Source organism: Chlamydotis macqueenii, chromosome 1 (assembly GCF_036417535.1).
Source record: "Chlamydotis macqueenii isolate bChlMac1 chromosome 1, bChlMac1.mat, whole genome shotgun sequence".
NCBI classification, from domain to species: Eukaryota; Metazoa; Chordata; class Aves; order Otidiformes; family Otididae; genus Chlamydotis; species Chlamydotis macqueenii.
In genome coordinates, this window is record NC_141556.1 from 206,370,680 (window position 1) to 206,384,493 (window position 13,814).

Here is a 13,814-nt window from a genome sequence, read left to right on the forward strand (position 1 = left end):
GAATTCTTCTCTTACTAGGTTGCCAGCAGGAAAACCAGAAGGCTGCTAGATAAAAGTAAAACTTTCCATGTGACGTGTGGTGTTACAATATGCATCTTTTCAGGTGAGAGCTTACTGTGCTGAGCAGCAGCTTCTTTGGGAAACATATTGAAGCACGACCCTGTGGTTTTTCTTGTGTGGTACATTTGGGGGTAGTCTTGCTCTGTGCTTCCCTGCCTGAAATTGTGAATGTTTTCTCGAATGTGTGTGGGTTTTGGTTTATCTTCCCTTTAAACACATGGGCTAACATTCTAATGCCAAGCCTTTCCTTAAAATTCTGGTTTCTAAAAGGACAGATGTGTGAGATCAGGTCAAAATCTGCCATTACAAGTGCCCCTGCATCGTACCTAAGGAATCTGAGTGAAGCAGCAGGGTGTTCCAGGCTTATCTGCAGAAGAGGGAGCAGTGGAGACAAATACCCAATTTGGGGAAGAAGAAATATTCTTGAGGGGACGCTTTTGAATGTTATCTCCCAGCTGAAGCATTGCAGTATGGAAATGATTGCTGTAGTGTTAAAAAAAATCTTAAAATACTTACAGCTGTCTGCCATGAATATCTGTAACCTGATTTACTTTAGAAAAAGAATTCCTTAGTCCCTGATATGCATCTCATGCAGGTGATGTGATTATAGCTTAGTGTCTGGGTAGCCACTTTTCTTTGCTTCAAGGGAACATCTACCTCTTGTTTCCAGATCTCAGCTTTGTTTTGGTTTTTTTTAATTCAGTTTTACATGTTGCTGCTCATCTGGTGAACACTCTTAACTTCTCTGAGAACTACAACGAAGACTTTCTGGCACTAAATGCAGCGAACTATCGCGGTGAGGTGAGCCGGCTGTCCTTTTGTATTTTCCTTTTAAGTATGGACTTTAAATACGTGATTATTTGTATATCCAGTTCCATTGTGTCATCCATTCTATGATCTATACAGTGCTGCTGATTTTGTGCATTGAAAACTCACCGTCACGTGGATTTCTGTAGATTTTATTCTTTCTCTGGACAAAGGAAGTTTTAAGCACTTTGTTTGAGTCAGCAGGATTCAGACCGATTGGATTGTGAGGTGGAGAACGCTGTCATCAAGTACTTTCACCTTACACCCTGTTCTCCTGCTTCTCTACAACATGCTTTAACCTTTGGTCGGCCCTGAATTGGTCAGGCAGTTGGACTCGATGATCCTTGAAGGTCCCTTCCAACTGAAATAGTCTAATTCTGTTCTGCTTCTGCTTCCCTCTGTTCCTTGGGTGGGCCTGACTGAGAAACTTACACTGCTGTTTTGGGAAAATACATTCTGCTTGTGCAAAATTTAGAATATACTGCTATGTGACAAGTACTGAGGATTTGAGGATAGAGAGATTTGAGAGTGATTTTGCATTTTTAAGCTGCAGAGGGAACTGTAAATATATGTGCTAAGAGTGGAATTAGTTATCTGCAGGAGCTGTGCTGGAAACTGATTTCTACTTATGTAGAAATGTTTATTTGCATGACTTCTCTGACTGTGGTGCAGATCTCCTGAAGGCCTATCACAGTCCTAGTCTCTCCTCCAGGTGCTTGCTTGTGTATTTGGCGCTGGGGAGATGTCTGCAGATAGGACTAAGATCAGAGTCTAGGATTCTTTCTTCTTAGGACTGCAATCAAGTTCTCTCTTGTTTATGTTCCAGTCTCAAGTCTGCTTTTCTTTTCTATCAACCAGCTTCATTAGGAAAGATTTAGAATGACCCTATCCCAGCTGCATCCTTTCCTGGAAAAGGAGAGCTTGACTCAGCCCAGGCTCATGAGGACCAGCAACCAAGGTCTTCTACTCCCTGGGTGAATGATCTCATCTCCCAGCTATTTTATGGCAGGCAGACATGCCAACACCAACTATTGTGCGGAGGTTCTGGATTGAACTGTGTCTGCATGTGTTAGGAGTGGTCTAATAGACTTTGCCTCATGAGGAACATCAGCAGGAGCTTGCCTCAGGCAAGAACTCACCAGGGTGTGCATGGCAATCTGTACTGAACAGCCTTAGGAATTTTGCAGTAGCAAATGGAGATAATAACATGTTTTCAGTAATTCTAGGATCAAAAACTCCTGGATTTTAGGTGCTCTAGTAGCTCATGAACCTTTGTGCTTGTTTTCCACTTAAACCTGTTTTTTAACTGGTGGGCAGTCTGGATGTTACTGTCATCTTCTGTACATGAGTGCACACGTCTGGCTACAGACAAGATCAGGGAGAGGGATGCTTCATTTTTCCTGACCTGTGCAAAAACTGTTCACCTCCTCTCACTGCAATTTACTGCAATTTTTTTTTTTGAAGTTTTTCTCCACAGTAAAGACAAAACCTCAGGAGGCACAGGACTCAGGAGCAATGAGGCAGTTTCCTGTGAGATTGACCTATCCCCTCTGCCTTTCACATGTGGTGAAGGACACAGGAATGTCTGGCCTTGTATTTTCAGCTCCTTTGTGTTCGGTCCTGCTTCACTAGAGTCCACAGCAAACCTCTTGGTGATGGAGGTGGCAGTAAAATGCTCGCCGCTTGTCTTTCGTTTAAATTCAAAATCTCCCTCTCCTCCGCTCCCCCTTGTCCTCCCAAAGGTATGGTATAGCTGAGTAAAGTTAAGCTTTCAAAAGGTAATTATCTGTAAAGTTACCTGGATCCCAATTTTTCATAACAGATCAGAATTGTCTTCACTGGGAGAATGCAAAGGCTAGAGGTTTAGTTTATGTTGAACTGCAGTCCCTGTAAACTGCTACTGAGTACCAAATCCATTCCTGCATCCAGATTTAGGGATTGGTTATGCCATCAATCACATGAGCTTTATGAGCTACTAATTATTATTACATTATTCATATGGATAGAAAATCATATACACTGATTATTTTTTTTTTCTGCCTGTCTGTTTTTCAGGACCCAAGGAAACTGCTTTTTGCTACTGGTAAGTTTGTTGCAAAACTGAATGAGAAGGTTTTCTGCTTCTCATCATCACTCTCCAGACAAAACATTTTGATCCTGTGTTCACATGCTCCGTTGTCGTATCTCAGCTAGGATGAGTAGTGTTATTTGTGTTAATATAACCTGGGTTTGCTTATCCAATACTCAGGAGGGAGAAGTTACGTAAGCCCTGTAGTAGGATGAGCAGCATCTTCAGAGCTGTTGTTGTACAGATGAGTCAGTGGAAAATCATCAGTTTCAAACAGAGATTCTGCATAATATTAAAACCAAATTCCTAAATGATCCAATTTCTAGAAGAAGAAACACAACAAAAAAAAAAGCAATCTTCTTGCTTCAGCTGGTTTATTTAAGGATTGGTTTGACTTCAGAGCGATCTAAACTGTTACATGGGAATCAGACTTCAGCCCTCGTGAAGAATAGATAAGCAAAGACGTTTTTGGTGCAGGAATTTAGAAGGGAGCAGTGTTAGAGAATGGAGGGCTAAGCACAGGCCCAAGCTGTAGCACTTCATGAGCAAGTAAAGATCCTTTCTGAGAGAAACTCTATTTCACCTTTATTTAGACCAAATGAAGAAATCCCAGCTTGGTAGCATTTAGGGCAAGGTCCGAAGGAATCAGTCTGGACGGCAATAACTGGGTTTCTAGACCTATAAATCCCAATACCTTTACTAGAATTAGCAATCTGTGGGAAAGGGCTTTCCCAAAACCCTTAGCAAGGTTTAGATCAGTTGAGAGTAGAAGAAATGAGAAAGTGAAATGATAGAAATTGAAGTGTAAGTTAACTGCTAGCTGGCAATAGGTTGAGTAACTGCTGTCATTAGTGAATCAGTGGTGGAAGCTTAAAAGAGGGTAACTGGCAAAGAAGGGAGTTAAACATGGGGAAAGAGGATCAGAACAAGCAGCAAAGGATATATTTAACATCTTGGATGAAGGAGAAGTACTTTGGGTGTAGAACCAGTGTAGAGGCCCCACCAAATACTGTCCCGGCTTCTGAAGACACCTTGAGAGCTCTCTAGAGCTCTTCCCAAATGGTTCAGAACTGTATTTATTGGCTGATAGTTGGTTTTTTTTTTTAACACAGTGAAGAGAAGGAATAAGGAGTTGGAGAGATTTATAGTGTGAAAAACATTAGATTTGAAATTGTCTCTTTATTACTGAAGAGTCTAAAATCACAATCAATTATTTAAAAAATTAGCTTGCTCTTATCATTAGGATGTGATCCTGTAAAAGATCCTGGACCATTAAAATCTGTGGTTTTGCCAATTATGTCCATGAAAGCTGTTTGAGATACTTATATTCTGACACTAAAGCAGCAGTTATTTAGCTTTGTGCTTGGTGGTTGGCCCGACTGACTTTGTTTAAACCTAAACATGTGGCTTTCAGGGTGACCAAAGACTATCCTTAAAAAATATTGTTCTTCAAGAAGTAAAAGGTTTTGATGTAATGCTTCATGGATTTTATGTTCTTAGCTCTTAATTCAGATTTTTAATTCCTGAGATGACAATTTTGAAGATAAAGTGCTCAGAAAAAGTGGTAATTTTCATTGGGGCTTTTTTAATCTGTCTTTAGACTGATGCTTTACTGTGCTTTACGGGCAAAATTCTGCTTTACGATGAGATGAATCATGCTGTAGGAATGCTTGTTTCTTTCCTTTGACTTAACAAAGAGCTGGGGACAGACTAGTTCTGATATGAGTATGCATTTGAACAGCTGAGTCCAATCCTTAATGTTTTTAACCTTTCCTTCTCAAATAGTGGCTGTAGATCACTCTCATGGACCTTGCTCTGTGGGCAACAATTTCAAGCATGGTATAGTGCCATGGAGAGTAATTTCAGACTCTTTCTCATTCCAAGATGAAATGGGTTGGCAAACAATTGTAGTGACAGCTTGTATAGAAATTGATTTGCTTGAAATTCTGTCCCTGACCAGGTTTTTAATTGTCTTGTTCAACAGAGTTTAGGGTTTGGAATGAAAAAGAGCTGTAGAAACTTGTATAGTGAGTCTTATAAATAAACAAAGAGACCGGATTTGTTCTTGTTTACCTACTTAGAGACAAATGCTGTGAGCAAATGATGCCAGGAGCAAAGACTAATAGGAAGTTAGTGATGAAATCCAAGGAAAAAGACAGTTTTCTCTAAGAAAGTGGGAAATTATACAACAACTCTCTTATCTGGTTTGATACTTTAGTTGTCTTCAAGAGATAAATACATGCAAGAGTTTGAATCGTGATTAGTATGTCTAAGAATTTTCACTTTCTTAAAAGGTCATAGAGGACAAGTATACCTCCTCAGAGATCAAATGTAAGTTATCTTATGTCTGTTTCAGTTCCAGGTCTGACTGGAGTCATTATGGTGTTGGTATTATTCCTGATGTGTACAGCTTCCACGTATGCCATCAGGTAAGACATAATCTGATCATTATGCTGAAAAATGCTGTTTGAGTAATCATATTCTCATACTGATTAGAGGGAATGAAAAGTTAATATAATACAGGGTAAGAAGTATTTAAATGAGTGTTAAAAATGAGTGTTAAAAATGCCAGTTTTCTTGCTATGTTTTGTTGGTTTTTTTTGAACTAGCTTGCAGGTAAGTGAGCCCAGTGAATTTTGTGTTCAAAAAATTACAAGACCTGATTAAATTACCTTCAGAGAAAAATGTTGGTTGAGGAATGTGCTCAGTTAAAAATCTAGACCTTTAAAAATAAGAATAGTTATTTTTTCCTGTTTGTACAGGGAGGCAGTAAGTTAAACATTCAGAAAGTTCTGTCCAATGCATAAATTAAGTCCACTGGAAGTAAGATAAGATGATATCTTTATATTAATTATTTTCACCAGTTAATTGTAACAACAAACTGTAAAAAAAAAAAACCACCCAGCAACAAAAAAAATTGACAATGAAGCAAACTGAAACAGAGTTATGCTAAGGACATGGACCAGTTCGAGAAGGTTCAGAGGAGGGCTACGAAGATGATGAGAGGGCTGGAGCACCTTTCGTATGAGGACAGGCTGAGAGAGTTGGGGCTGTTCAGCCTGGAGAAGAGGAGGTTCCGAGGAGACCTTACAGCAGTCTTCCAGTACCTCAAGGGGGCCTACAAGAAAGATGGGGAGAGGCTGTTCAGTAGGGCCTGTTGGGATAGGACGAGGGGTAATGGTTTTAAAATAGAGGGAGGTAGATTTAGATTGGATATTAGAAAAAAAATTTTTTACAATGAGAGTTGTAGAGCACTGGAACAGGTTGCCCAGAGAGGTGGTGGATTCCCCATCCCTGGAAACGTTCAAGGCCAGGTTGGATGAGGCTCTGAGCAACCTGCTCTAGTCGTGGATGTCCCTGCTCCTTGCAGGGGGGTTGGACTAGATGACCTTTGAAGGTCCCTTCCAACCCTAACCATTCTATGATTCTATTTAAGCAGAATGTTGCTTTTTTACAGCTCTGCTTCTGGTTGTCAGATATACTCTTCTTAATGTTGATTTTAATTTTGAAACAGCAGTGCAGTATTGGCTCAGAGTAGCTGCTGGGATTTCTGAAGGTTTGGTCCCCAGTGGGTTCACATTCTACACCAACATTATTGAACACGTACTAAGGTACGTTTGAGTGACTGGTACCTCGGAGGATCCAGCTCAATGTTGGAGCCTTTTTAAGGCTTGAATTCTGCAATTGAAGCATATAAAAAAAAAAACCCAAAACCTTTGATGTTTCTAGCAGTCTCTGGTGATTTCAAAGACTGATTATGTAAATACATAATCTCAATTCAGCAAACACTGAAGGATATTTTAATTCCGTATCTTCAAACATTTGTAGGCCTCCACTGATGTGAGCTAGATATGTGGTTTTGAACTTTGTTGAACTAATCTGTCTTTCCAGAGTGGCAGTGTTGTCAGGCGCTGATTCAAGAACTTAGTTCAGCAAATACTTGTGCACTTTTTTGTATACAAAGATAACTTCCAGGGTTGGGACCTTTGTGAGGCACTGTGGGCTACAGAAATGCAGGATAAGACTGCTGCACAAGATGTCAGACATGGCTACACATTACATCGTCCACACAGATGGCTCTACTTGCAAAAAGAAAGCCAGTTTTGGGCAGATGGAAAAATAAAACTATTACTTCACTCTGCAGCAGTGAGCCAGAACAAAGTTCTGTTTTCTCCAAGGCCGTGATAAATTAGAAAAAAAAAAACCCCAGCATTTATTAATGATTGTGAAACTTAGGAAAATATATGTAGTTGCAAACGTATTATTGGAAATAATAATTTTGGGGTTCATGCAACAAAGATTTCCATCTTTTGAAGTTACATACTTGCTGGTTCCTTCTTCAGTTACTGTAAGTGCAAGAGCTTTCCCATCATTCTGCCATCTAGCCAGCAGAATCAAAGTCCTTATGAGATAATCTACATATTCTGTTATTCTAGCGATAATTCTTCTGTAGAAGTTTTATCCTGGCTTCTCCCTCAGGCATGTGGCTCAAGCTTGTCTTTCTAGTGTGTTTTCCGAAGGAAACAAGCTTCCATGTACATCTTTCTGTCCCTCTTCGATCTCTTTCCTGATGGATTCTCACATGACATGTAATGACTAAGCTCACACTATAGTCTTAGGAAAATTACTTGTAAATGTTCACTGCCTGTCAGAAACTGGGCTTTCAAAAACATATTTCAGAGACTATTATACTCGCTTGGATTTTGGCTCTAATCTCCTCTTGCACACTGACCTGTTTAATAATTTCTTCCTTTGTGTGTTCTTCTGGAATTTTTTTCTTATAAATAATTTTCATGCTATTTTCATGCCTTTACTTGTTCAGTGAATTATGTGAATAAGTATTAGGAGGATTGAATTAGGTGCTAATGGTTTAAAGGGTGAAAGTAAGTATTGTTTGAAAAATTTTCTAAATTTTTGCCGTGTCATACCTGAGTATTAGACCAACATTTTTTTTTGTTCAGTAGGCTTTTTTTTTGAAAGGATTGTGGAGTTATTAGAACATACAATAAATCCTGTGAATAAATGTTAACATTTCTGGTAGCTTTGAAATGAATGTTATTCAAGAGTATTTCCATTGAACACAATTACTAGTGACTTTGGAAATCATATATTTAAAGGAACATGAAAATATAAGCTGCTCCACTGCCATCTCTTTTTGTAACGAAATATTCCAGTTTTCAATTTCATTTTCTAGTAACCAAGTATTCCAGTCGTCAGTTTCATCTTGTAAGCTACCACATGTATCTTTCTTTTCAAAACTAGCTGTTACAAGGTTAAAAATATTTTTCCAAAACTGTACTGGTTACTGTGTCCCTTTAAAGCATGGCAATCTCCCCTTACATTTCTCAGTATGTTAACTCTTGCAGGCCTTCAGCTGCAAAATTCTAAAGTAGGCTAACCAAAATTAAAATTAAATATTGAACTTGACCTCAGATTTTCAGGACTTTGAGTTCAGAAGAAATGCATTCATTCTGTGAATAATGTCTATTTTAAGCCCTAAGAAGAAAATAAAGAAAGTAATAAATGTTCTGAAGAACTGTAAAAATATATATGTAGCAGTAGGAACATTATTGACTGTGTTAGAATACTGTATGTATCTGTAGGACACACAGTTTAAGAAGGACACAAGTAAGAAATATATTGTTATTGAAATGTTGGAAAATACGTTTAATGGTAAGAGGTTCAAGGATCTCCATCCTTTTAGGTTAAGGAGGTGAAGTTGAGAGGACTTGATTGCATTTAAGGCAACTTGATACATGTGAGGAACCAGGATTTTAAAGTGGAAGTATCTGCACAAATACTGGAAGAAGACTAAAAGGCTCAACTGGCTGGAAGCTGACATTTAGACACACTAAGAGAAGTGTACAGCAATTTTAGTCAGTAGTAATAATTAGCTGTTGAAAACAACATGTCAGAAGCTGGGACTGACTGCCTATCAGTGAAATTTTGAAAAATGAGTGCATTTGGGAAAAAAAAGTGCTCAAGATCCAACAAAAATGTGTGTGCAGCTTTTGATATTGTAGAAGGATACCAAATTAAACCAGAGCTCCAAGACCTGTTTTGGGTCTGGGAGTAAATGTTGTTCTCTTTATGCCTTCTCTTTGTGCTCCTCACACCATCATCCTTTACTTTAATCTTACTGAGATTCACTCCCACAACACCTTACAGATGCTGATGGGTGTCTGCATGGAAATGCCTACCAGGGTGTGAGTAATTAGAAAGGGTTTGAGGAGCCTCAGGGAGGAAAGAGTGTGATGCTGAAGGGGGAAGGATGGCAGGATGAAGGGGGAGTTTCAGTCCCTTGCTGTTGTTGAGTTCCTTAGAACTTCCCTTGCTTGGGTTTTATTTTGATGGCCCTCAGAATATCATTTTTTTTTTTTCTGTATTGAGAAAGAAAACAACTAAGTCCTGTATGGACAGAAACAAATGCAGCATACGTTTGAGATGTATTGAAGCAGGGATAGTTAGCTCTTTATGTAAAAAGTCGTAGGAGGGGAAAAATTCTGAAAAAAAGTTAGTTGTGTCGGAGGAGTAGCATCTTAAGCTATGTTCTCAGAGTTAAGGTTGTCTTTTATTTAATAGTTATTTTGGCTTATGGATGGGAGTAGGTTTTTTGGTTTTGGAAGGGACTCTCCTACCATGCTGTGTAGTGCGAGATATGTGTTTGTGTGCTGTGAAGTAGAGTATTTTCTTAACCATTTGGCTGTTTTTGTTTTTTGGTGACTATTTTACTCAAGAAGAAACAAACAAGCTTAACAGAAAACAGTTCCAGATGGGTATTTTCTTTGGTCTTGGTTCTTTTTACATTACCTAACAAATTACTGATGAAAAGAAGTCCTCTTTTCCCTTCACCTCGCCTGATCCTCACAGTGGTAATGTTCTTGTTTCTCCCAAGACCATCAGTCCTAGAGCCCCACCGTATATGGCCTCCTGCCCTGAAGGTTCTCCTACCTGTCCTCTTGTTGCCTCCTTGCTCTAGTTCCCTTTCCTCCTGTGTCTCCTTCCACTCCATACCTTCAGAAGTTTCTTTTACCTTTCCCACCAACCCTTCTACGGCTGTCTATGCTACCTATTTGTATGTTGTACCAGTAGTGACAAATTAAACACCACAGGCCTGTACTGGGGCAAGGAGAACACAAGGAGGCACTCACTGTGAAGAGGTTAAGTTTTGAGCCTGGAGACTGAAGAACTATTTTAGCTGTAAGGATCTGATAGAGGCTAACGAGGACCTATGAAAGCAGTGAAGTCTCCTAATTTAGGAACAGCTCTTCAGCTGGCTCTGTACTTCTGTGTCCTTCATCTCTCACCTTTTTATTTCTGTGCCAGTCACCTGTTCTTCTCAACACTTAATTGCTTGCAAGTACAGTGTGCCTGTAGGAACAGATACTGACCTTTGACTATTCTAGATGACTACGTGGTGTATAATGATGTCCTGTGTGCACAGATCTGCTTTTTATTAGCAGTAATTTCATCTGAGTGAAACAGCATTGAACTATGGTTTATTCTTTTCAGGGTTTCAAACTATGACATCTTCTGGTATACACACAACCTTTTCTTTGTCTTCTATATGCTGCTGATGCTGCATGTTTCTGGGTAAGTAAACGGAAAACACTGTCCCTTTTCCTGAAACACAACCAGAAAGAGCAGTTCCCTTGATTACTGCCTTTCCCGAGCTGACTTGTGCACAGTGGGCCAACTTCTTGACAAGATGCTATGATCGCCAGTTTTTCAACAGGTTATTACTTAAATAATGTTCAGACTGTAGCTTGGAGAATTGTGTGTTACTACAGCAAGCTAGCACGAACTTCTTCACTTTCAAGTTTATTCCTTGTCCATTTTACCAGTTTCTAGGAGAAATCAAGATTACATTATTGTTTCTTTTCTGCTGAGAGGAGGATGTGAAGTAAAATTGCTCATCCCTTTCTCTTTCCTCACTACCTTTCATTTTGACTCCTAAGGAGAGGGAAGGATTGGCTTCTCCCTACTTATCTCTTTCTCATTGCTATGATACAAAATTTATTAGGTTTCCTTGTTGGGCTCACAAATGTGAGTCAGGAAGCTGATAGTCAAGTCTGTATCTGGCACAAACAAGCCCAGCTCTGCAAGGTAAAGCAGCTTCCACAAGTTACGCTGTTTGAAAATCTGGTCCATTAGTGTCTCTGAAGTTTCCTTTGTACGTGCAGAGATTGGTATAGGGAAGGGAAGGTGTATTTGAATGAGATTTATTTCGCCGTGTCATCAAACATCTATTGAAACATGGGGTGCTGGCATGGCTGTGTGAGCACCATTGCTTAAAGTAAATAGTGAAAGGTAATTAGACCTAGCAAGATCATGGTAGGAATCTGTTGTTGAACAAAACAAACGCAGCTTGAGATCTGGTGAATTGAAATAATGAGTTCAAAACAATTGAAACTCCTGGACACAATTCCAGTTCTCTGTGGGGTGGTGGTTTTTTTTTTTTTTTTTTCTCTGGCATAGCTCTTGTTCATAGCTGGGGAAGATGGATCTAACCTGTTTTTCTCATAATGAGGCAGGATGAAGTTTTGCTAAGTTATTCTTACAGGTATTTGCCTCACTTCTTGAAAACATCTGGTGACTGAGGTCCTCTAACCTCCCTAGGCAATCTGTTCCAGTGCTTACCTTCAGAGTTTTTTATCATGTCCGGTTTAATTAATCTCCTTCATTGTACTATCCTTTGCCCATTGTCTTCCTAACCATGTTGCCACTTCATAAATGAAGAAGTCCAGTTAGAGTAGTTCACAAATGAAGGCTGCAGGAATGCATCAAGCACTACAGAGGCATCTTCTTGTACACAGCCTCCTTAATATTGAATTGGAAAGCCTTTCAGTGTGAATCTAAAAAACTGAGTGTTAGTTAAAAGTGGGAGAAGAATGAGTCATGGAGAGTGGGACTAAGTTCAACTTCAAGATGCTGAAATGTAGGTCTCTACATGTTTTCTAAGTGTCTATCTCCCATTATAGTCTAATGAGTTCTAATAAATACAGTCAATGGAGCCTTGAGAATGCTTCAGCTAACCTGCTGCTACAAAGATCTACTTTGTAGACTGATTTCTGGGCTCCGTTGAGGATATTGATTAGACAATCTCTTCTGAGAATAAAAGAAGCTTACACACACACGTTTAGGTGCCCAAGTGACTCCTACATGGTATGTCTTAGAGATTTGCAGACGTGGCCAATTACTCTACAGAGCAAGGCGTTTCCTGTGGCTGGGCTGTGCAGGCAGATTGGGTGAGGATCTACCTGTCTTGGGAGTCTCTCCCTTTGAGAATTTCCACAGTATTTCTGGATTCTTTTTTTATTTCAAACTATTATAGATATGTTCTTACAGTATCCTCTTTTCAGCGGTAGAAAAAGTGACATGATTCATCTGTCATGTGTTATCGGTTTGTTCTTTCATCCCTACCCTAAGGGAGAGGAGAATCTTTCAGGGAATTATCCCTAAAGACTTTTGTTGCTCTTGTACTTCCTGCAATGGGACTTTCAGATATTTTAGTGGCTTAAGGCTTGGTGCATATCTACATTAATTTATCTGTATTTTAAGCCACTAAAAGCAACAACAAAAAATATTTTATGTTAAAACAGAAGCTTGATGTTTCTAGTACCCATATAAGGAGCTATAAAACATACCAAACATGTGGAGCCAAATCCTCAGCTGATCCAGATTTGATATTATTGTGGAGTTAAGTGGGTTATGGTGGTTCACAGGAGCTGAGAATAAGAGTCACTAAAGTTATCCAAGGATCTATCTTCCGAAGAGTGAAAATTCTTAAGATTCGACCCACACATTGACCTTTAGGAGACCTCTCAAGCAATTCACCTTGAGTTGAACAGCGGAACATGGATGAGAAGATAGAGGCAGTGTAGTTCCCTATAAAAACATTAAGAACCATCGATCTCTAGCTTATCATCATACAAATCTTAAGAAATAATGATATGTATTTTCCAGCTCTAGCCAGAAGTGAATGTCGTCTCTATTTTTGTGGTGGAAAATTGGAGCAGAGGTTGATGTATGCCCATGCAAATGGACTACATGCTGTGTTGCTCAGCCAGTAGGATGCTTTCGTATGACTTGCCTTTTTTGCCTCTCCCGGTTTTGTTTGCTAAAGATATCTGTCTCCGACTTGCTGACATCCACACATTGATTTTTATGTATTCAGGTGTTGTACTGAGTATGTATGTGAGGATGTATCTTAGGCTCCTTAAGAGTTGTGCAGAGCTCAGCCTTTCTGGGAACTGATCTTGGGTGTGTAAGACAACTTGCCTTTCCTTGACAGCTTCAGAAATGGGAGTCATTGCAGCTGCTGTTAACAGGCAGCTTTGTCATTCCGGTTTGCCATTCAGTTAGCATGTTTGTAATAGTTTAAACAAACTAGAGATCACTGGAGGGGATGCTCATGTTAGCAGTTCAGCTATTCATATCTCAAGGAAAACCTTGGATCCTCTTTGGGGGTGTTTTGAGAACAGAGAAGCTGTGAGAGCAGCTGGCAGGCATGCACACAAGGTTGACTGGAAAAATATCACATGTGTTGTGAGTTCCAGCTAAATCCATGAGGCACCATAATATTTATGGAGCAGGGAGCTAGCATAGTGCTGGGGGTATCCATCGCTTTGCAAATATGCGATGACCAACAGTGATGCCAGATGCAAGTGACAGGCATGATTGGGCAATAAATACAGACAGAAGCATGGATGTAGGCTCATGGACACTTCCCGGGTGATTCTCCTGGGGTTGGACATGGAGTTTAGCGTGAGCAGGTTTAACTTCCAAGCTGTACATTGTTCACTGGACCACGTGGGAAGCTTGTTATGAGCTGTCAGGACTGCATTTCAGTAGGGAGGATTGCCAGTAGCCTGTCGGA

The 13,814-nt window shown here is 39.7% G+C and overlaps 1 protein-coding gene across 2 annotated transcripts in view; it reads left to right on the forward strand.

Annotated features, from left to right (window-relative positions):
• Positions 1-13,814, forward strand: part of NOX4 (NADPH oxidase 4) — a 103,965-nt gene that overhangs the window by 12,508 nt on the left and 77,643 nt on the right. For both annotated transcript variants that reach the window (XM_086742833.1, XM_086742841.1), the window contains exons 4-8: positions 19-103; positions 764-861; positions 2,923-2,950; positions 5,292-5,364; positions 10,448-10,528. In XM_086742833.1, coding sequence (XP_086598959.1) covers positions 19-103; positions 764-861; positions 2,923-2,950; positions 5,292-5,364; positions 10,448-10,528 — 365 coding nt within the window. The remainder of the gene's footprint in view (positions 1-18; positions 104-763; positions 862-2,922; positions 2,951-5,291; positions 5,365-10,447; positions 10,529-13,814) is intronic.